This window comes from Podarcis liolepis, assembly GCF_965112155.1.
Source record: "Podarcis liolepis genome assembly, chromosome: 12".
Lineage (NCBI taxonomy): Eukaryota > Metazoa > Chordata > Lepidosauria > Squamata > Lacertidae > Podarcis > Podarcis liolepis.
In genome coordinates this window covers 22,522,609-22,546,855 of record NC_139563.1, presented here as the reverse complement: position 1 = coordinate 22,546,855, position 24,247 = coordinate 22,522,609, and the positions used below count along the sequence as shown (strand labels likewise).

General features: G+C 43.3%; 1 protein-coding gene across 2 annotated transcripts in view; it reads left to right on the top strand.

Annotated features, from left to right (window-relative positions):
• Nucleotides 1-835: 835 nt before the first annotated feature.
• Nucleotides 836-24,247, top strand: part of KIAA1217 — a 358,790-nt gene continuing 335,378 nt past the window's right edge. Inside the window, exons 1-2 of one of the 2 annotated variants that reach the window (XM_083467359.1) lie at nt 836-1,121; nt 23,980-24,102. In XM_083467359.1, the coding sequence (XP_083323485.1) occupies nt 1,046-1,121; nt 23,980-24,102 (199 nt within the window). In that variant the 5' untranslated portion in view covers nt 836-1,045. The remainder of the gene's footprint in view (nt 1,122-23,979; nt 24,103-24,247) is intronic. The other variant, XM_083467360.1, reaches the window with a different exon arrangement.

Genomic DNA, 24,247 nt, shown 5'->3' with positions numbered 1-24,247 from the left:
CAGTGCAGTTGCTGGAAACCACAGGAGTGGGGAGTGCTCTTGTGCTCGAACTCTGCTTGCAAGTTTCCCACTGGCTGGCCACTGTGAAAACAGGCCTCCATGGGTCAATTGGCCTAATCCATGGAGGCTCTTCTTATGTTCTTGGGTCTCTCCCAACCTTAGTTGGAGATGAGGAGACTCAACATGCAACCTTCTGCTTGCAAAGCAGATGCTCTTCCATCCCAGGATGTTCTGAAGCATCACTAGGAATAAGGACGCTGGACTAGATGGCTCCCTTCTCCAACATGGTGCCTTCCAGTCCTTGTTGGACTACAACTCGAGACAGCCCCTTGACAGCATGACCAGGGGCTGATGGGTGTGGTAAGTCCAGCAAGGAGGTCAGGAGGTCAAGGCTCCATCCTGCGGGCCACTCCCTCGCTACGAATGCCCTCCACCATTACCAGCCGGCTGAGCTCCCTTCCTCTGAACTTGAAGCCAGAAGACCCCTTCCTCCCAGAGAGGCCGGCTCCCGGGCCACCAGGCGTCGGGATTGGGCGGCGGCCCGCCTTCCCCCGGGGCCGCTCTCTCGCCCTCGGAAAGGGGTGGGGGGTTGGCGCGGGGATGGAGGTGACGCAATGCCTGCAATCCCGAGGAGAGCTGCGCAGCGGCGGCCTGAGCAGAGGGCGCGCTCCGAAGGCGAAAGGGAGGCGCCGCTGGGGCTTCTGGCGCGCGTGCGGCTCCGCCCCTGCCGGCCGGCCGAGCTGAGGCGAGGGGGCTGAGGCGCCTCCTATCAGCAGAGCTCTGCGCCGCTGCTCCAGCCCGCGCGGCTGCTTGCAGGTGAATTGAAAGTCGTTGGCGGGGAGGGAAGGACACAGCCGCCGCCGCCTCCTCTGCTTGCTTCTGCCTCTGCTGCTGCTGCGTCCTGGTGGGGCAGCTGAGGCGCGTGAAACCCGCACCCCCCAGCCGAGCCCGGCGGCGTTTCTCCTTCTGCCGCTGCAGGGCAGCTGCTGCGCTGTGCCCGTGCCCAGGAGGCGCCCGCCTCAGGGGAGGCACCGGCCGGCCAGGCATGTCTTCGCCGAGGGGCTCCCCGCTCGCCAGAGACCTCGACGGAGCGGGAAGGACAGGCAGCCTCAAGCGCGCAAGTAAGTCTCCCCGAAAGTTTAGCCTTCGCAGCCGGGGGTGGGGTGGGGGAGGCCGTATGGTTTGCTGTGAGATAATCTGCTCTCCTCATAGTTTCTGGGTTATGATGACTCGGCGGCAGTCTGCACATGCTCAGAGGCGCGCTTATCTTTATTGCTTCACCTTTCCCGCGCCTTAGAAATAGATCCCTTTCCAATACACTCTAGCCTGTAATTGGTGCCCCGGTTAGTACCAGCTGCGGAACTGAGCCCGCGTCTCGCAACCTTCCTGCGTGCCTAAGAATGGCTCAAGGCTCTCTTGTCTTTCGTTTCGACGGCTGTAGGAAGGACTTCACTTGCGCCTATGGATAAGGAGAAGCCGTCTTGTGTTTCCATGTCCCCTAAGCTTTGGGGAAGACTGGCTAGAGTGGGTGTGGGGAACATGTCACCCGTGGATGTGGAAGGGGATTTCTCGGAGCAGGAGGGAGGCTCTTCCAAGTCCGGTTAAGGAGACTTGAGGCTGTAGTCTTCTGTGCACTTAAAAGTGGAGTACATCCCATGGAACACACTGGGATTTGCTTCCATTTAAACGTGCTGTAAGATTGAGTTGTGTGTGTGGTTCAGTGGTTGATATCCACACAAATGGGGGTGGGGTGGGGGTTAAGGGGACTGGTCACTCTTTTGTGCCACTTTCCTTGATCTCCTCAAACCAGCCATCCTCTTGTGAGAGCATTCTTGGTTGTGGGATAACAAGAGACTTTGACATATTAACTGTGTGGTGAGAACTGGGAGACTGTTTCTGTTCTGTTCAAAGACACTTTTTTTTTTTTTGCATGGCAAACTTTACTAGCACTTTGGAAGGGCAGAATTCTAAGGGTTGGAGAGTGCGGTATGTGTGGGTCCTGCCACCCAGGAGTCAACCAGGTTTCAGATTCGGTTTTTGCACCCCTGCATTTCCATTGCTCATCCCTGTCCATCCATATCCATGGCCATCTAGTGTGATACTGATTTTGCTGATTTTACCTTGGGATCGTTCACTGTTTCCTTTTTTCTCCCAATCTTTCCTCTTCACCTCTGCACCCATCCATCATCCGCAAGAAGGCTAGTTTGGGAGCCAGTGGTGACCTTGGAGCATTCTTCCTAGCCAGTAGACCTATAGAACATGCACCTTCTCTCTGGGCTGCAGTCTTCTGCTTCAGGCAGGGTTCTGGCAACCTTGGACTTTGGATTCTACATGCATTATTTGTATGTGTATGTATGTATAATCTTTCCCTGGGACCAAGTCCTTCGCTTCAGTGCTTATTCTGCTGTGCTTTTGGCTCGCGTTGCCCTTGAGCAAGGGATTTGGATTAAGTTGCCCAAACTTCTTTCTCCTAGGCAAACTTCACCGCTTGTGCTCTGTAGTTGGTGGCTGGCTCCGACTGCAGCGAGTTAAATGCTGCTGCTTCTTGCCCCGTGGATATATGCTGAGCTCTGCAGAAGGACCTGCTACAGCAGCAGTTTGCATTGGCAGATAATCTTCTGGACTTGTTCCTTGTCTGATGCAGGGGAGCAGTTGCCTGAATGATGGGAATTATAACCTTTGGTTCTAGGCAGCCTTTTGGGAAGGAGAGGTAATTTAGGTACCTTTTGAGATTAACACTGTTTTAATTAACTCGAGCAGGCTAATCGCTGGGCACAGGATTGGTTCAGGCTGTTACCTGAAAATGGGGAAAAGGCATGCTAAGAATAGTGAAATAATACTGTGTCCTTTTAATTGGGTTGATTTTTTATACGCCAATGACTTCCAGCCTATAATTTGAAACCCCTTTTTAGCCTCTAATAAATAGTAGCTACCCTTGAGAGATTGTTTGCATCTATACACCACGGTTGGAAGGCTCTGTAATCATAAATACTTTATTGTGCAAAATTACCCTTCTTATTATAAGATGCATGAGGAGTTGCTGCTGCTGCTGCCACCTCACAGAATGGAGATCAGTGTTTCCTTAGGTAAATTTGGGAGGAGATCCATGTCTGTATGACTATATATACCTTTTATATGTAGTACTTTCTAGCATACCAGGTATTTTGCAATCATTGACTTGCATCCTAGGGGAGGTTAACATAAAAATAAACTTTCAAAAGGAAAGTTTCTCCTCCTTACTGCAATACACAGAAATGATAACATTTGCAGAACTCAGCCACTGCTTCAGCCATAAAAGCAGAGATTAAAATCACAGAGGTGATGAGCCTTTCCTTATTTTTTCCAGGCGTCATCAGGTGCTAAAAAGATAACAAATGCAGGGTCAGGCAAACTTCCCCAGGGAGAGAGTTACAAAGCCATAATGCAGACCCTATTTCTGGCTACCACCTACCTAATGTCTTGATGACTGGGGAACACAGAAAAGAGCCTCTTAGGCAGATTGCAAAGCAGGGCTTTTTAAAAAAGAAAAATGTAGAACTGCCCGGTGGTACGTGGTTACAATTTGCATGCAAAACACACACTGCTGTGACACACCTGTGTGTTTTCCTAGTCTATCGATATGTGCATTCTTGCCACCACATTTAGAAACCTACGTAGAGTAGGATAAAATCCTTGGAGCTGGAATTTGACAACACTAATACAGCAGAGTGTTATACCTAGACACAAATGTTTCATGTAGCTTTGACCCCAAAAGGTATTTGTTAAGAATGCCCTATTGGATATTATTGGAATAATAACATTGACAACTTCGCATGGCTTATCAGGAAAGGGGGGGTCTCCGTGTTCTAGAATTATTTCCTTCAGATAAAAAATATTGGTGAATACAGTGGTACCTCGGGTTACAGACGCTTCAGGTTACAGACTCCGTTATCCCAGAAATAGTACCTCAGGGTAAGAACTTTGCTTCAGGATGAGAACAGAAATCGTGGGGCGGCAACGGGAGGCCCCATTAGCTAAAGTGGTACCTCAGGTTAAGAACAGTTTCAGGTTAAGAATGGACCTCCAGAACGAATTAAGTTCTTAACCTGAGGTACCACTGTACTCTGTCAAGCAGCCTTTCTCAGCCTTGGGTCCCTAGATGATGTTGGGCTACCAACTCCTATGATTTCTTGCTAGCATGGTCAGTGGTCAGGGATGACGGGAGTTGTAGTTCAAGAACATATGGGGACCCAAGCTTGAGAAAGGCTGCTGTAGAGGGTAGCAGTGGAGTCTGCTGGGAGTGTTTTTGGCAGGGGGAGGTGAAATGGGCATGCTTGATCGGGTTCTGGAAGTCTAAGGGAGGTTGGGCTTCTTAATTTACTTTTCAAATTGATCTCATACACTTTTTACATCACCCAACATAACACAGCTTGCATTTTAAAATATTCTTATTCAAATGCTCATTTTGTGTATGGTTGCCCATTAAATAAGGGCTTGGGCTTGCTTATATGTAAGAAGGTATTTATAGATTGTACAGGGCTTTACTATATGTGTGAACTGAAACAAAGAAACTGAACTGCTTTCTGTTTTCAAAATACAATAAAACCTTGTAATAAAGTAACACAAAACAGTACCTGTACCAGTGCTAGATAATTCCCAGCTTAACATAATCATACTAAAATCAGAATGATCTAACTCTTAACTGATAAAAGCCGTAGTAAAAAATTGGATATTTAAACCTATTTACAAACCTCAAGAAAAAGAACCTGTTTTAACTCTGTTGCATCCCATAGCTGTGAGGCCACAAACAAAAAGGCCCTGTTACCACCCTTTCAGATTGTACCCAGAAATGAACCAAGGTCGTCTTCTAAAAAATTGGCTTGATGCCTTCCATTTTTCCTGCTCCTAGTCAGTAATGCGTATGTTGTATTTTGAACTATTTCTGTTCAAAGGCAGCCCCATGGTTGATAAACTGCAGAACGAAGGAGCATTTCTGCCAAGAGGCGGGTGGTAGACCAAACAGGGAAGTGGGTGGAATTCAGACTGTGTGGAGTGTGGGCTGAGGGATTGTTATGTTCATGTTGGCTCACCTACTTCATTTATTTATCACCAGCTGCATAATAACGAAGGGCTGTAGCTCAGAGCAGGTTCCCAGGTTCAATTCCTGGCATTTCTAGGCAGGGCTGGGAGGGACTTCCTGTCAGAAATCTGTTTGCTTGCCAATATACAACAGCTGTGTGAAGCAAGGCAGCACAACTGTTACTCCTCTGCTTTTCTTAGGCCTACCAAAATGTCACCAAACAGTGTGCAAGCTTTCAAGTTCTCCAGAATGCTTTATTGGCTATATGACTGGGGTCAGCATATTCAGCAGGGGGCCAGTCCACTGTCCCTCAGGCCTTGTGGGGGGCCGGACTATATTTTGAAAAAAATAATAATGAACGAATTCCTATGCCCCACAAATAACCCAGAGATGCATTTTAAAGTGGCTGGGGAAGCTCAGCCAGATGGGCGGGGTATAAATAATAAATTACTATTATTAAATAAAAGCACACATTCTACTCATGTAAAAACACCAGACAGGCCCCACAAATAACCCTGATATGCATTTTAAATAAAAGGACACGTTCTACTCATGTAAAAACATGCTGATTCCTGGGCCGTCCGCAGGCCGGATTTAGAAGGCGATTGGGTTGGATCTGGCCCCCGGGCCTTAGTTTGCCTATCCATGCTATATGGCATACTAATTCTTGGAGTGGTGAGAGGGAATAAGTTGACTGGTGGTGAATGTGTAGGAACTTTTGTTTTTATTGGCCTAGTAAAGATATTGCTCTAAAATGGATTTTTCTTTTTTTTACTGGGCTAGAATGGCTACCCTTACTTCTTGTTCCCCTATTTCAGCCATATTCAGCTGAACTCAGTGCTTTATTTCTCTCTCTTGCTAAATTCAGCACTACCCTTGTTATCTCCATAGCAGAACAGTCCCCTGAATGACTGTGCCCCGAGGTACCCTACCCAGAATGGCAGGAATATAAGCCAGCCATCCTGGAAGGTTAGTAGGAAATCGGTTTAACATAGGATAGCCACTCAGCAGCTGTGACAATACAGTTTTCTATCAGCAGAACTTTTTATTCTTTAAATATCCACTTAGTTTCAGTTTTGTTGGGCTTTGCACGTCACTTGTGACAGGCATTCTATTCACAGGCAGCAACCATTTTGCAAGTGCCCAGTTGATGTGCGACCACCGACATGTGCATTGTTTTCAGACCTGGAAGGGGGTGGGACAGGCTTACATGTGACCACTGACACACACCATGACCCAAAACACAACCCCTGCACAAACAGGGAGTTGCCCTGTCTTTGTTTTATACACCCCACCGCTTCTACTTGTTCTCTGGGCGACTTACAAAAAGTCAAAATGACAATAAGGTAACATTAAAAACTAGAACATTAAAACACCACCATTAAAGGGCAATGTAAGGAAAGGCGTCGGTGGAACGAAAACGAAAAATCCAATGCAAAGAGGCATAAAAGCAATGTAAAGAGATTTAAGAAACCTGAGATAATAAAAGCCTTTGTTTGGCTTTGAAACAACATCAAGGTAGGCACTAGTCAAATCTCCCCATGGAGGACATTCTTCAGTCAGGGTGCCACCACTGAGCAGGTCTGTCCTTCTGCAGCTACCTGCCACATTTCAAATGGCAGGGACATTTGATTTTAAAATAATAATAATGAGTAATTCGGTTTTTTTAAATTGTTGGTGCAGAGGGGTGGTGTTCTTAGGTCAGGATCTTGTGGATACATCCAAATGCTCATGTATACAAATACGCCAGGTCTTCCACAATTTTGTAACCACAGCTCCTTGCAGTTCATTGGGTGCTGCTTCCCATAATCCCAACCCTTTTCGGGTGTAGGAAGGGGGAGGCCTGACAGCCCTCTCTGATCAAGTGTTTGTGGTCTTCGCTTCAGTGCATGTTCACTTTTCCTAATTGAAAGTACATCTCTGTCCCAAAGGCTGCATTTCTGAACAATCCAAAGCTTCCCTCACTCATGTGTTTCTAAACAAGTCTCTCTCTCTCTTTCTCGTTTTTATAAAGGAACTAATCTCATTGCATGTAGCCCAAAGGTTTCGCTAAAAGGGTAAACACAGTGGATGTTTATAGAAGTAAGAATGGACAAACTAATAGTGTGGTGATGGCTGCTGTGTTAGACAGCTTTTGAATGGGTTGGGGGAGAAAATCATGAAGGCAAGCCTACTGTCAAAACCGTACATCCTTTGGCAGCTGCTGAAGGCCCCACAGGTGCTTAACCCCTGCTCTGAGTTGCCATGCTTAGCCTGTTTGTCTTTCCCAGACTGCTTTTTGACAGTTTAAATGGTGGGCTGCTTGCAGCCACCTGCTGCAGACTGTACAGTTGTGGCCTAATATAGCCACTGGAAATCCTACAAAGTTGGATTTTGCCTGTGCCTCCTCCAGCCTGGCACCAGCCCTGAATGAAAGAGTACATCTGTGCTTCTGTGATCCAGAATAGCTAAATGGAACTTCCATCTACAAAGGCAAGTATGGGGAGCCCTTGGGCCTGCTGATGTTGTTGAACTACAATTCCCATCATCCCTGGCCACTGGCCATGCTTGCTTGGACTGATGGGAATTGTAGTCCAGCAAAACCTCTGGCAGGCCAAAGGTTCCCAAAATGTGACCTAAAACAAAGTGAATTGGTTTTTGGTTGCCCCACCATAGCCACTGCCTTAAACGTATTTCCAAAAGATTGAATTACTGAATTGACAGGACTCTTTGGAGAACCTGGTGGGGAAAGATTTGACGAGTGTGCCGAGTCACCAGTCTGGCAGCTCAATGTCTGTACCCACCCAACTTCCTCAAGGGAGAAGCCGAAGGCAAGAGGTAAGAGGAAGTAAGATTGGAATACGATTGACTATGTTTAATTACAGAAGTACATTTATTAAGAACATGCAGGATGCAACACTGCAACCCACCTTGGGACTGACAGTTATGAGTAGCGTGGGATTGATTTATTTTTTTTAAAGAAAAAAATGTCAATCACTTAAACAATTTGTACAATTTGACTTAGAAATTTTTACAGACTACTAGCACGGGCATGTAGATCGTGTGCTGCAGTGGATCCCTTTTTTGATAACAACCATCATCACCACCCAGGCCAGTGAACATAGTGGTCAGTTTAATGCAAATTGGAGGTTGTATACTGGAAATCGTGACAGATGAAGTTATCTAGAGGCATGCAACGGCCACAGATCTGATTTGTACCCTAATTTGGTACCTTGTAAAAACCCCATTGTTGAGTGTCATATGGGCTGGGAAATTAGTTCAAGTCTTCTCCATTCCCCCCCTCCCCCATTGACTACCAGGAAGTAAAAGAATGGCTATAACTTCATTTCCTTTTAACAGAAGAAGGTGAAATGTGCAGATATACTAACTCTTCCAAAATGTATAAAGCCTGCCAAACTACACACAAATATGTCCAGGTGTTTTTGTGCTGGACAGCCTTAAAAATTTATTTTCTTTTTTTTAAAAAACCTATAGCTTTTTAATTTTGGGTCAGAATTGGATGAAATTTGCAACCCTAAGGGAATGACCCCTGCCAAGTTTCAGAAGGATGACTACAGCATTTTTCCTGCAAAGGCAGCAATTGCAGTCTGAGGATACGTGTGTGTGGGAAAAGGAATAAACGAATCTGTTCCTCGTGTATTGTGGACAATTGTTCTGCAAATTGCAAGCATGAAAGGGGTGCCTTGGCGAGAAACCTGCTGAATTACAGGCAAATAGGTCCAGGGGCATTTGTGCTAGGAACTTTTTAAAAGTTGATTTGTAGGTGGGAAGAAATAAAAAGGGATTGTTTTCCAGGGAAAACCATTCCCTTTGATTACAAGCATGGCCAGTTGGCCTGAAAAGCTTGGCCCTTTGCCCTCTCCCCATTCTGGGACTTGCTCTCATTTCACCCATCCTCTCTCCTTGGCATTGTATGGCAAGCTTAGAGAGGTTAACGGTAAAGGGACCCCTGACCATTAGGTCCAGTCATGACCGACTCTGGGGTTGCGGCGCTCATCTCGCTTTATTGGCTGAGGGAGCCGGTGTACAGCTTCCGGGTCATGTGGCCAGCATGACTAAGCTGCTTCTGGCGAACCAGAGCAGCACACGGAAACGCCGTTTACCTTCCTGCTGGAGTGGTACCTATTTATCTACTTGCACTTTGACATGTTGTAAAAATGCTAGGTTGGCAGGAGCAGGGACCGAGCAACGGGAGCTCACCCCGTCGCGGGGATTCGAACCGCGACCTTCTGATCGGCAAGTCCTAGGCTCTGTGGTTTAACCCACAGCGCCACCCACGTCCCTTAGAGAGCTTAGTTGTTTTATTTATTTCAGTAGATACTGGTACTTGTCAGCACATTTTTCTTTTAAAAATGTTAGGATTGCTAAAGCATAACAAAGCACTTCAGAAGATCCTGGTTCAACTCTTGCCACTTTGTACTGTTGCCCAACAGCCCTCCAAGGCACTCTACTTCATCTCAGAATTCATGAGCACCTGTTAACCTCCTCTGCTAGGCTCTTCATAGGAACTTCACTGTGAAATGGTCACAGTGACAAGACTCAGTGCAGGCTGCTAGGCAGGTGAAACAGAGGTCAATTTGTACCGCTGCCCTTTCAGCAAGCAACTTCGGGGTCTGCGTTTAACCAAAGATAAAATTTATTTGCGTTTCCTGTGATTGATTGATGCCTAACTTCCTAATTCTTTGTGACAACATATTAATACATTTTCTCCCTTTAGTTTCAGTTTTACCATAGAATGTCTAATGCGCAATTCTGTGGTAATGGTGCATTTGGTCTCAGAACACCGCCTCCCCCCACCCCCAAACCATATTTGGTAAAGCAAACATGAAGTGAAACACTTAATCCTGCTCCAAGGTCACCTCTTGACAGTTCATCACTTGTAGTCCGTGGAACAGTTATATAATTACACGCTCAAGATGAGTATATTTCAATTCTTAGTGTAAAACACAGATCAAGGCATTCTCCTAACTCCTAAAACATCTGCTACAACAAAAATGAGGCATTAGGGTAGTCCAGTGGTTCTCAAACTTTCCCCCCCCTGGGCCGCACTTTCAGAATAAAAATTTGCTCATGCCACACTGAATTTTTTATTGATAAGAAATACGTTGTCAGAAGGAAACAACTCCTAGCAGTGCTTGATTTATAACATAGAACATAACTGCTTTATAATATGATCCTGGAACATCCAGAAAGGATAAAACAATGCAGCTACATAGGAACATGAATCATTCCCCAAATATAATTATAAATGAGTTTCTTGCATATGTACCTTAAGTATGTATATAAACTCATTGAGGTGTGTGAGTTTCCTTTTGCTGGGCAATCTCATTTATATCAGGTCTAGTTTGAGACCAACAAACTCTCATCTTCTTATCAACACAAAGAAGCCTTTCTCTTTTCTGATCTTTCATATTTGCCAGTTGATAATCACTGTTCACAACAATATGTCATGGAGAACTGCGGAAGAATAGCCAGTGCTATTCTCCAGCACTCTTTTCAGTCAACTATTCTGGATCTCGGCTAGGATTGTTCTCAGTATAACTTGATGCTCTTGCTCTCTTTTTGAATATCTATCTATATTCTGCAAATAAAAAAATATTTTGATACTTTAATATACTACACTGAATTGTTCAAATGTTTCTTTGATTGGCCTTGAATACTCCTGTCACGCTTGCCATTCTCTCCTTCCACACCAGTATGGTGTGCCACACCCTTTAAGAACCGCTGGAGTAGCTGTATTTTTAAAATTATCTAATTTTCAACCGACTGTTTAGAAGAAATTAGCTGTCATATTATCAGAAACAGTCTACTGTGGTATGTCTTAACATTGCAGTGCCTACAAAAGAAAATAGTCTCCTTTTATCTTTGCAGATGTATGTACTAAATTGTTCTTCTAATTTGCTTTACTTCTAATTGACTGCCTTTTCTACAGACTGCTTTTGAAATGAGATGCAGTCATTTGGAGATGAAAAAAATTGCACTTGGCTGCTGTGTTTTAGGAGACCTGCCACACACACACACACACACACACACACACAGTGTGTTACATGGACATTTTCTCTCCGGTAGGAAGTATTTGTGACTAAAGAGTACATATGCCCTTGCTGTATGTTACTCGGCTGAAAATCCCATATGTATTTCTGCTATTGTTGATGGCATTTAATTGAAATATTCGTCCTGTTAGGATTGTGGCTGTAACTTCAGGACAAAGTGGCAGGAAAAGATGTCTGCATCAAATGTGGCATTGTGAGGAGTTAGGAGAAACTGCCAAGGCTGTTTGTGATGATGTCGGGATTTTGTGAACTCCCTCTTGACTGTCAAGTAGCGCGCTTGTCATCTGCCGAGTTGCTAAGGTCACCTCTAGATGCGAGAAGGGACAGTTCAATATCACACAAGATTGTGTGAAGCAGGAGGCGTGCAAAAGACGTCCACCCAAGTAAAACCGTATTCACCACCAGCAAGTTGACAGACTCTCTAAGCCACATTGGAGCTGACAGTGGAATTCAGAACCAGTAATTCTTTCGTCGTACTTTCGTTTTCTGATTCTGCTCTTGACCTCTGGTCAATCACGCTCTCACCCCATTTCAGACTCCCCATGCCTGCCTACAGGAGTGAAGAACCTCAGGTCTAGGCTGAATGTGGCCCTCTACACCTTTTTGTCTGGCCCTTGGGAATGTCATCATACCATGGTTTCCCCAGGGAACACCCATTAGTGGTCCTGTTTTATGCTCTTCACATGCTTTTATTTTATGAAATGTGCTCTTGAACTGTGGTAGACTTGAGCTGTGTATTTGTAGGAATCTCATGACTTTCGCATGGTTGCTAGTGTACAAAGAATCATATCCTTGGCTCTGCCCACTGTTGGCTTTGTGGCCCCTGAAAGGTTGCTAAGTAAAGAATGTGGCCCCTTGGGCTGGAATATTCCCCACCCCTGCTCCATTAACTTTCTTCTGGAAGCTATATTTCCAATAAGCACTCTGGCCCTTCCAGTTTTTCTCTCTTGCTCAGGGCCTATCTTCTGAGCTCCCCTGCCTCTCCTTCCGGCTGTAGCCTTTGCCCAGGAGGTGCTCCCGTGGGGCTTTTGTCTCTTCACAGCATGGTCCCTAAGGATTAAGTGGCTCAGAAGATGAACATAACAAGAAACGGCATCAATCTGGAGGTAACAATAGAGGATCAGAGAGAGAGAGGGGTGGGTGGATTGATAAATCGAAGGAAGAAGTTATGTACTGTTAAATGAGAAAAGTGGATTTAATTGTTTTGTAGACTTGCAAGATAATTTTTACAGTGTTCTCCCTGCTGAAGAGTTAGTTTATAAGGATGCTGTGGAAATCTGAAGAGGTCTGATCCAGTGCCATGAAACAATGATTTTCTCCAAGTATTCTGTTTTATACAATACTATGAAGGTTTTGGCACATGTTGCAAAGTGTGCTAGTTAAAGGGGAGTGTTTTATATTGTAGATGCTCATCCCTAAGAATCTGCAATAGAGGAGCTTTATTTGCTTCACTGTTTGCTGCCAAATGGCTATAGAATGGAGAGAAAGAATGTTGTTGTTTTTTGGTCTATTGACATGAAATACTCTCTGGCTTAGGGAACTGATACTAGGATGCACATCTTCTTAAATGGAACCATTTTAAAGAGATGCAGGCAGCATTAGAAAACTGCTTGTTCCTTTATATCGTTTTGATAACACATTGGGACAAAAATTATTAACTACCATGGGTCTAAACCACTGAGCCTCTTGGGCTTGCTGATCAGAAGCTCAGCGGTTCGAATCCCCGCAGCGGAGTGAGCTCCCGTTGCTCTGTCCCAGCTCCTGCCAACCTAGCAGTTCGAAATCACGCCAGTGCAAGTAGATAAATAGGTACTGCTGTGGCAGGAAGATAAATGGTGTTTCTGTGCACTCTGGTTTCCATCACGGTGTCCTGTTGCGCCAGGAGCAGTTTAGTCCTGCTGGCCACATGACCCAGAAAGCTGTCTGTGGACAAACACCAGCTCTGTTGGCCTGGAAGCGAGATGAGTGCCATAACCCCATAGTCGACTTTGACTGTACTTAACCGTCCAGAGGTCCTTTACCTTTACCCTTACCATGGGATATAGAGATAAATTTGGGGAAAATGTGTTGCAGTTGAGTTGGGTGGGGAGAGATGAAATGGTGTCGGGAATTACATTGAAGAAGGTGGAAACAGCAGGCAATTTTAATACCACTCTGTATCTGTTGTGCCCGCCCCTAAAATGAGGCTGTGGATCTGTGGATAAGTAATAGAAAAGTACAGCTGAAATAGCAAGGAACTGGAGCATCATCCCATTGGTGACAAAACCTTTTCCAACCTGGTGCCTCCCAGAAGTTTTGGACCACAACTCCTATGAGCCCCAGCCAACATGCCTCCGCTTGCTGGTGCTGAAGGGAATCGTAGTCCAAAACATCTGGCTGTAACCATAAAGCAACTGAGGCATGCTCATTTACTCATCCAAAAATAATATTAAGAACAGGGCACAAGAGATTTATAATTATAAATCACCATTATAAAACTATTAAAGGTCTCAACAGATTGGGATGGGAGAAAAATGGTTTCTCTCTGTGTACGTAGAAGTAAGGAGGCAGTCAATGAAAATGGTTTCTGGTAGTTGCAGGACAGATGAAGTCCTTCTGCATAATGATTTATTTGGGGACGTGTTATCAATTAAATGAGTGTGTGTGTGTGTGTGTGTGTGTGTGTGTGTGTGTAGGGGCTATAACCAGTAACTGAACTGGGGATAAAAGTGGGTTTCTGAACCTGTTTAAAATGGGAGACTTGGATTAACATTTAGTTTCAATATTTTCATTAATGCCATTTAAGAGAGGGTGGCAAATAGATGGACTTTCCCTCTGAGAGGGGAACAGTTTTGCAAGTAGAGGGAAAACAGTGGCAAGCCATCCCTGGATTCTTTTACCAAAGTTAAAAGGAGAGTAGTGCTGTGTCTTCAACAGCCCAATGTGACGTAACTTGCCTCTTCTCTCATCTGTCTTAATGGCATTAGATCTCTAGGTAGCAGAGTAATTCACCTTCGTCTAATGGATGGGGGTTTAGAGCCTGAAATGTATCAAAAGCCTTGGGTAATAGTCTAATCCAGATGTTTGTTGAACTACAGCACCCATCATCCCTGATCATTGGCCATACTGGTTGTGACTAATAAGTTCAATAACATCTGGAGGACGCTGTGTTGACAACCCCAATTAATGAGCCTCTTCTCCTTGAACCTAAATAACTCCCCTCTCTCATTCTGACAAAGCTGAAACATGTGTCACTTTTATGCTCCCTTGGCATGCTCAAGCAGTTCTCATAAACCTTGGGGCTCCTTGGGAAGAAGGAGCATGCTTCTTGTTCAGAGCAAATAACCCACCTTGGGTATCTTTAGTTAATAGCTAGTTCTGGAAATAGTAGAAACTCTGTATTGAAGCAAGTTGAGTGACCACAAATAAAACTCTTTGGAGTTGTATTGTGCAAATGGCAGGGCTGTTGCATAATTTAGGACTAAAGTGAAGGATAGTAAGAATGGGTCTTTATTAATACCGGGGCATTTATTAATTGCTTTAGGAAATACTGTATGGTATAGAGCGTCTAGATGTAAGAAGCTTCTACGTGCATTGTAAGATGTATCAGAGAGTGAATTCAGTAGCTACTTGAATGGCGTAAAAGGTTTTGACAGCATCCTGCACAAAGTAGAACACTAGCCTGAAGAAACACTTGAGTTATTGGACTGAAATAGAAGGTACAAAAAGCCATAGACCTTTCTTTTTAAAGGCTCATGGATACAACAGCATAAACTACTTTGCAGTTCTTGCATTTATGCTTCTGTTGTGATGCAATCACTCTGATGTTTCCCTTGGTTTGCTTCACTTCACTTGCCAATTAGAGAAAAACTATTTAGGAGGCCCAACTACCAGAAGTTGTGATATAGCTGTCTGGAAGGTAGTGCTTTCAATGTGCAGCATGCGTTTGATCTCTCCAGACAAACTGCTTTTTACTTGGCAAATCCTTAGAAGAGAAAAATGCTTTTCAACTTTGTTGTATTATTACCTTTTGAGAAATAGCTATTGCATAGTACAGCAGCAGCTAATCTCAATGAAGGCAATTAAACTGCCCTTGTACTTTATGTGATAGCTTGCTGCACATAAATTTTAACGCCTAAACTTTGATTTTCTTCCTTATTGGCAGACAATATTTATTAACACAGAACTGAGTTGAAAGTGCGCTTAGTTCTTACACATGAGTCAGTTTGGTGTTGTGGTTAGAATGTCAGACTAGGACCAGGGAAACCATGGTTCAAATCTTCACTTAGCCAGGAAGTTCACTGGGTGATCTTGGGCCAATCACTGCCTCTCAGCCTAACCTACTTCACTTAGTTAACTTAGAGCCATTCATTTTAATGTGTCTACTTTGACTAGAACTTAGTTGGATGCAACCCACTTTCTTGCACAATGTCACATAGAAATTTCTTCTTGCTCTTGTGCTGCAGTTTACTGCCAGAACTTCTTCCACTAGTGCCTCTTGGCACCCAACCAACCATTAGCTGTGATTCCTGCATTGCAGGGTATTGGACTAGATTCCTTGCATCTCTGCAGGTCTATGATTCTGTAACCCTACATGTTTAAAACTGCATTCAACCTTACTGCATTGAAGTTCCCAGCTACGATGATTGATCAAAATGGAGTCAAAAATAGACATTTGTGTGTCACTGAAGAACATTCATTTGAATCACTTTCAGGTTTTTAAAAGAAGTTGAGATGAGTAATGTCCTTAAGCAGACAAAATTTAGTAGGCTTGTTGTGAATGGGAAAGGTCAAAAGGGAGCTGCGTTGCATTGTAAGTCTCACATTTGCTAATTACCTGGGGATTTCTGGTGAGACTTAAAAGTCAGGGTGAGAAAATTAGGGGAGACATGGGTATGGTGAAGGGCCTGCAATGCTTTCACTGGCCTGCTTCACGTATCATGCTAAAAACCACTTTCCCCTGACCCTGGGTTCCCAGCATTATTGGACTACAATCCAGGGGGGATGGGATTTGTAGATAAGAACATAAGAAGAGCCCTACTGGATTGGACCAGGGTTTAATCTAGTACACCATCCTCTTCTCAAAGTGACCAACCAGATGCTTATGGGAACACTGCAAGCTGGGCCTAAATGCAGCAGCACACTCTCCACTAGATTCCCAACAACTGGTACACAGAAGCATATGGCTTCCAGCAGTGGCAGGAGGACATAGCCGTCATGGCTAGTCACCATTGATAGCCTTGTCCTTAATGACACTGGACTAGTTCACAAGTCACTGTAAAGCGCAGTTGAGCTTAACAACACATTGAGCTTCTGCACAGGGCTAAAATTTCAGGTGCCTTGCTGCTACCCTGCTTCTCGTGCTACTGCGTTGCTGTGAGCTAAGGCATGGTTTTTGCTTAGCATTATGTCTGAATCCTGGCTTGCGCTTTGTTTCCCCTAACAAGCTATTTCAGCAAGCCAACAACCACCCTTTGGTTTCAGCTTGTGGTGTCTTTGGACAGAAATTTCATTTTTTTACTTAACTAAACTTGTATCGTCTGAATCCGACAAACTGTTGTTAATGTGAACTATGGTTGGTTTTAATCAAGTCAACTTCAAACCCTTGGTTATAAATCTGTCTTGTTTAAACAAATTGTAGTTAACATTAACCAGATGTTAGGCCTTGGATGTCATGCTAAACTGTGGTCAGTTGAAAGTGGAACCTTCTGTTTAGGATCACACTGGAGAAGGAGAGGGGTCCCAAGGTCTAGCATGGCTTCTGAATGTTGTCACTGTTACCCTATGTAAGGGATATTGACAAATAGCACTGTTTCAAATACTCTGTACTCAGTTGTGGTATTTTTCACTGAGTAAAGGTCACATCCATATGTATATAGTTCTGTGTTTGTTTTTTTCTACAGAGGCTTAATTTTGCAAATGCATGCTTGTTTCTTAACGTCCTCTTGGCGTCCTCTTCCATGGTTGGAGTCTGGCAGATTTCTTTGGAGATGCAGAAAGCAGAAAGATCCCCCCAGATGTGTGTGTTGAGAGTCACAGGACAGTGTGAGCTGCCAAGGTAAAGAGTGTGAGGCTGCTGTGAGAGGAGGTAAGAGTTGTTTGAGTCATTTTCAAAACTCTGTGGTGCTTAAGCAGGTGAATCTCTAAGGGCCAAAAATCATACTATATTAGTGTGTTTGGAGCTTACGATGTGCTTGGTATTACTTCACATAGTGTTACTTCACGCCACAAGATGCTATAGACCTGCTGAGGCTAATAACTAAGCCTAGGAGTGAGGTAGAGAAGCTCTGTGCCCAATCTTGCTATTATGATTTAACAAAGTTAGGTAAAGTTTCTATAAGTATTCAGTGAGTTACTCACAGTTCTTCTGCTTGGTTTTTACCCTCGACCACCAGGGTCAGTTATAATTTGCTTTGTTTCTGTTTAAACTGAAAATAAATAAAACTTAATAGCAAATGAAAAGTGTATTGTTTTTAAAGGCAATTGTGCTAAATCCATGGCAAGCCAATTCCCTGAGCAGCATGACATATCTGACAATAATTCATGTAATAATAGGTGGTCAGTTGCATGCCAATCCTGTTTCCCCCTGTCTTCTGGGAGTGTTTGGCTTGAGGGCTAAGTTGCTATGAAAGGGAAGGAATATGAAGATAGGTCTCAGTTGAACTTTTATAAAGTTTTTATATCGCCCTTCAATTCAGAATTTCTAGGCTGGCTTACAGAAAGAGCAAACATGGATTTATTTATTTTTCACATGATTCAGCTAAGCTTTATTTATAGTAATGCTTAAAACTAGCTCTGTGATATCCTTCAGCTCTTAAGAGAACAGATTATATATCTTAATTGGGCTTTTGTAGCAAGAGAAATTGGCTAAGGTTGCAATCCTAACCTCACTTACCTGGGAGTAAACCCCCATTTGAATACAGTAGGACTGGCTTCTGAGTAGACATGGTTAGGATTGCACTGTGAGTGGTGAAAGGAAACTGCTGAGCAATTTTGCACCTTTTGCTGCAATATTGAGAATTCTTCTTTTTGGCAAAGCCCTTGCCAAGAGGTGTGGGTGGGGATTGCACTTTGCATCTTACAGGAAAGTGCCTTCTGATTGCCTCTTATAAGTAGCTGCTGCAGTCTGCAGCAACATGAGGAACCCAGAAAATGGGTTCCTTGGCAAATCCTTTGCCAAAAGCAGAGAAGGCGACCTGATTCTTTGGCAAAAACTGATCTGAGCACTGTTTTTTAGCTAACATTTTACTTAATGCTTTCTGAAATGTCACCTTTTGCTGCAAAATACAAACCCCCATACATATTGGTGCTAGTATACATCCTAACAATGGGTTTGGGGCAAATCAGCCTCATGGTTATCTCTTTGCCTTTTCCAGTTGCTTTGTCTGTTGTTGCTGCCTTCTAGGTGCCTTCCAGGACAAAACCTCAAGCGTTTTGTCACTTTTAGTTTTATTAGTATTATTATTACAAAAAACACCTGTTCTTCCTGAGATGGAATAATAGAATCATAGACGTGTAAGGGACCCCTAGTGTCATCTAGTCCAACCCCTGCAAATGCAGGAATCCCAACTAGATCATACATGGCAGATGGCCATCCAACCTCTGCTTTAAAACCTCCAAGGAAGGAGAGCCCACCAGCTCTGTTCCATTGTCAAAAAGCTCTTTCTGCCAGAAGGTTCTTCCTGATGTTTAGTAGGAGATGTAGAAATGCACCCTAAAGGTAGCATTTGGGATGTTGCTGCTACTTCATAGTTCTTGCACTTGTATGTGCTGGTTTCAGTGGTCACCTAGAAGTTACTTGGAGCACATGTCTGTTCAAAAGCAAGGCCCTGGCAGTTCAAATTAGACTTACTCCCAGGTAAGTATGGATGGGACTGAAGCCTTGACGATAAGGTTGGGTCTACTGTGGGGGAGGGACCTGTGGCCCTCCAGATGTTGCTGAACTACAACTCCCATCATCCCCAGCCAACATGCCCAGTGGCCAGGGATTAAGGGAGTTCTGGTCCAGCCACCTCTGAAGGGCCGCAAGTTCCCCACTCCTGCATCCAGTGGAGTTGATTAAGGAATTCCTAATGACTTTTATTGCACTGCCCCAAATCTTCCTCCTATTACACCCCCAAGACTCTAGTGTCAGCACTATGCTGTCTTAGCTGCTTTCTAAATAGCAATTTGTACATCACCTTTGGATATGTGTGTTGAAGATGTCAAACAAACCAACAAACCGTTCCCTTTCCCTAGAGCTCAGGCAGAGGAGAATCAGAGTACTGTAGTTCTTAAGAGTGTTAGATTACAGCCAGTGGGGCCCAGACTAAAATCTGCAGCATTAATGAAACTGGTTGACCTTGGCTAGTCCCTATCACTCCATCTACAAAGCAGAACCATGAATGCCACCGGGGGCCCTGTAGAGAGGGAAGCGTTGGATATAAATGTGGTTAATGATGATAGCTGGGTGTAACTCCTAACCCAGCCTAACTCACTCCTAGCCCAACTCCTAGCCCATGATACAAACACTCTTTTGTGTGTATTTATCATGACATTCTACTCAAGATGCAAAGTTTGGCTTTTATTAGTAAACATGTAGCTTTCCTGCTTGTGTTTATTGCCCAATGCTGTAGGATCAGTGCTGTTTTCCACATGCAAAGCAATTTTAAAGGTTACTGGGGTGAGTTCTGCCGCTGTCTACGAGCACAAATAAAGCCTATAAAAACATTGCGGGCAACATTTTTGGACCAAATCTCAATCAATCCATCAATCTCTCCCTGCCCCCTTTGGGCTGGTGGTGGGAAGTTTTTGCGTCAATATTTTATGTGTTTGCCTGATGTACTTAAAAATTCTGAGGGGATATTTGTCAAGGGCATTAAATAAGGTTAAGCTTGATTGAGTGTATATCAGATGTACAAGTGTGATGCTGTAAAATATTAAAGCACAGCTGCATTTTATCTTTTTCTCCCTCATTGGTTTTGATAACTTCTATATTAAGTAGGAATAATCCTGAATGAAATATTTGATGCATATCTCATCAGAATGGAAAAGTAGATCATAAGGTTGTTTTAAAACTTTTGCAGCAACTTAATTTCTATAAACAAGCAGGAAAGATAAAAAATTAATTACTTGATGAAGATGAGTTGTGGGCTTTTTAAACCCTCCTCCTCTTGACTATGATGATGATTATTGAAGGGATACATTGAGGAATGCAAGGGAGGCAGCATTTAAAATACAGTCATACCTCGGGTTGAATGTGCTTCGGGTTGAGCGCTTCCGAGTTGCGCTCTGCGGCAACCCGAAAGTAATGGAGCACGTTACTTCCAGGTTTTGCCACTCACGCATGCGCAGGCGCTCAAAATGACATTACGCGCATGCGTGAAAGCGGCAAAATGCGACCGCGTAGACGCGCCGTCGTGACTTATGTTGCGTTCAGGATGTGAACAGGGCTCCGGAACAGATCCTGTTTGCATCCCGAGGTACCACTGTAATGAAAGGGAATCGCTATTACAGAACCAGTATGCAATGGAGGGGCATGGTTTTAGCTACACCTGCACCGTAGATAAATCCATTATGACTGTCAAGGCAAAGACTCATGGGAACTGTAGTTTAAGGGTGTTTGGAATTGTAGCTTTCTGAGGATCTACTCTCAGCATCCTTAACAAGCTAGATTTGACAGAATTCTTTGTGTGTATGTGTGTGTGTAGAGTCATGACTGTTAAGGTGTTATAAGAGTGCCCTAAATGTGTTGTGTGGATATAACCTTAACCAGGTGCAATCCTGCAGTCTTGCTCCTGATCTCTTAAACATGATTGAATGCAGACATAGCATAATCTGATCTAGTTCCTTCCTAGTTCGTTTAGCTGCTCCTGAGATGGGAGGAAAGACGTGGGCTGATAAGTTATTACATGTGAATGCAGTCATTGTAGACCCTGCTCCCAGTAGGTAGACCAATGGTGTGACTTGGTAAAAGCCAGCTCATATATGTATTCTTGGAGCTCTTATCTCAAAGAGACATGGAAAATTCTGAGAGCTGTTTTAGACATTGCAAAGGAGCAGCAAGAGAGGAGGCTTCAATGGCTGAGAAAATCCGAAGAGACTCTGCGACTCAAGAGAATTTCCTCTGCGTTGTATGTTATCTATGTCCGGGTAACTGAGAATTCCTTGGAGGCTGCAAAATATTGCTTTGCCATTTCTCATCTTCTGCATTTTGAGATTAAAGGTCTTCATAAATCCCAATGTATCCATCTTAAAAGTTGGATACGCTTAATTAAATGCATAATATCCTGCTTTAAAGTTCAAACCAAGTTCATTGTTCTTGCGCAAACCTTGCATCTAAAATGAGGAGTATTAGGAATAGAAATGTGCCGGGTTAGTGTTCTAGCAGAATCTCAAATGTTGTGTTTTCACTTTGCCAGATTAATCAGTGATACCGATGGGCTGCACTAGTTGCCCCCCCCCTCTCTGTGTGTAAAAACTAAGTATATTCATTCTTTGAACTTTTGACATACTGGAAGCAGAACATCAAGGGCACATGGTTTCATTTAGCATGCATCAGGAGATTTTCAAGAGTAGTATACAACTCAGATCATAAGCAGCTGTTTGCTAATATGACCACAGATAACCTTTCACCTTGGGGAGGAAACTGATATAAATGTCCACCTGTAAGGAATGTGCATTTCACAAGGACTAGAGATAATCTTTTTCAGTTTTAATGTGCTAACTACTGGAAAGGAATGCTGCTGACATGGGGAATGTAGTACGACTTCCTTTTTATGTTAACTTTATGTCAAGCACTTTTAAACATGGCCCTTTGCCCATTATCCATCATGTAACGCTGCCTATAGAGCCTCAGATCAATTTATCTTTTAATCTTCAGTTCCCCTTTGACTCGGGCACTTTTCTCTCCATTCCTTTCTACTCCCTGCAAGCATCTGTAAGTTTCTAAAATCACATTTGGTTAATATCACTTTATGGTTGCATTAGCAGGTAATGATAAGCCAAGAACCCCGAGTTCATAAAGTACACCATTCACATAGCCCGACCTGCTTTCTCCTTTATGCGAGTGGATAAACAAAGCCAGGCAGCCAATAGCTTAGTGATGCATCTGGACTAGAGGTTATTGTTTGTTTGTTTGTTTGTCTGTTTCTAACAAGCCAGGACCACAAGCAGCCTTGAAACAAGGTTTATTGTTGGTGTATGAGTATTAGCTTGTTAAATGCCATGAGTCCCCTTCCTGTGTGGTTTACCTGCTTGGGCAAATGTGGTGGGATGAAGCATAAGCAGTTAGACTGCAAGCATGAGCGTGCAGCTCTTACTTGGTATGGTTTATTAAGCCAAGGTTCTTGGCTTACCTTCTTATGTGCAAACGCAGCCTTCTTATTTTTCTTCTCAGTGGCTTCACTGAATCCAAATGAGCTCTAAAAGGATGTGATGCTTCTGCCACAATGATCTCTCTTCCGTGTTTTAAAATCATAAACAATATTGTTTAAAAAGTGCTAGAGCTTTTATTCTTTAAACAAACATATCCAGGGGTTACCATCTAGTTTAGGTATTTTTGCATATGCGATATTTTTATATGTGATCTGTATTGGTCTTGTTTAATACCCCCCCCCCCCAAGTAAAATGGTCTGTGATTGTCTAACTTTAGTGGCTCCATGATATGGAGAGGGCACAGTGGTAAAAACACTGAAAGTCAATATATTAAGAGATGCCCTCTAATATTGATTGGCATCTGCCTCAAAATACTTATAGTGTAAGGTGCTCTATAATTATAACCTATAATTTTTCAAGTGGAGGAGTACAGTTTAGGCAAGAGGTGAGGAACCTATTCTCCAGATATTGTTAGACAACAGTTCCCATCATCCCTGACCCTTGACCAATGCTGGCTTGAGCTGATGGGATTTGGAGTTCAACAACATCTGGAGGGCCTCAGATTTCCCATTCTTCTGTAAACAATCCCTAAAATGTTGACTTCGTTCTTTCATTTTTTTTCTCTTGAGTGAAGCTGTGAATGACCAGGAGACCAGCTTGATCATTCAGCTTTGTCAATAGGCACATTCACAGAATGCTTCTTGTGTGTGTTCAAAATTTATTGTTTGTTGTGTAGAGAGATGTGGTTGAATTTTACTATCTTGGTTTGTTCTGTTCCAGAGGGTAATAAATACTTCCATATATATTATTTTAAATGTGAACATATAACCATCACATTTACTTTGAAGCTTGTTGATGATCCTTACAAACCATGCTTTATTCATCTGTGTCTCTATAGAAGTATTCTTTCAGTTTCTAGCTCTAGTAAGTAACTACATCTTGACAGTTTAATGAGACAGGTTTTTCCATGTAATCCCATGCTATAACAAGAAAGCTCGCTGAAATATAATAACCGATTATCACCTCCATGTGTTTGCAGCACCTATTTCCTGTTGTTGAATTGAAAACTAAACTAGCTAAGAAGTGTATTAAGAAGAATAGGATCTGGAAATTTGGATGTGAAATAATATCCTAATTCTGCTGATCCTCTCAGTAATTACACCATATTTTTCTCCTACAGTTTCCTAAGTGGTGGGATACTGTGATTTTAATTGATGCTTTGGCAAGAAACCTGAATAGTTTCTAACTATAGTTTCAAGTGATTTTTTGTTTAGTTTGGTTCTATGTCTACTTTTTAATTTCAAGGTGATTCTGGTGGTTTAAATTGAGTGGTATTTTGATTTTACAGCCCGCCCTCCATGCAAGTGAGAAAACATGTGCCCCTTGTTTTGTATGTAATGCAAGAACTTGGCTTTCTTATAGGTCACTTGCATAATTTTTGAAATGGAACAATCTGACAACTGTAATTGGAATGACCTATTACAAAAGAACCATTATACACATTGACTGCAATCTCACTTTCCCCTGTTTTAGGTCTCCCAAAATCACAGCTAGCACGATGCTACTCTCTTGCGATGCCCCATCATGCATCATGCCTTGATGTCAGAGTTACCAGGCAACCTGGGTGGAGTGCAGAGTTCCCTTATGGGAAGTTAGGTAAGTGTGAACATGTGCCATATGTATGAAAAATATAATTAACCAAATCTTCTTGAAGGCTAGTGATCTTCATTTGGGCTGTTATGGAAAAGTGGATCTTGGCTGGAATAGACACAATGAATACAAAGTGTTTGGGGCTTTCTAC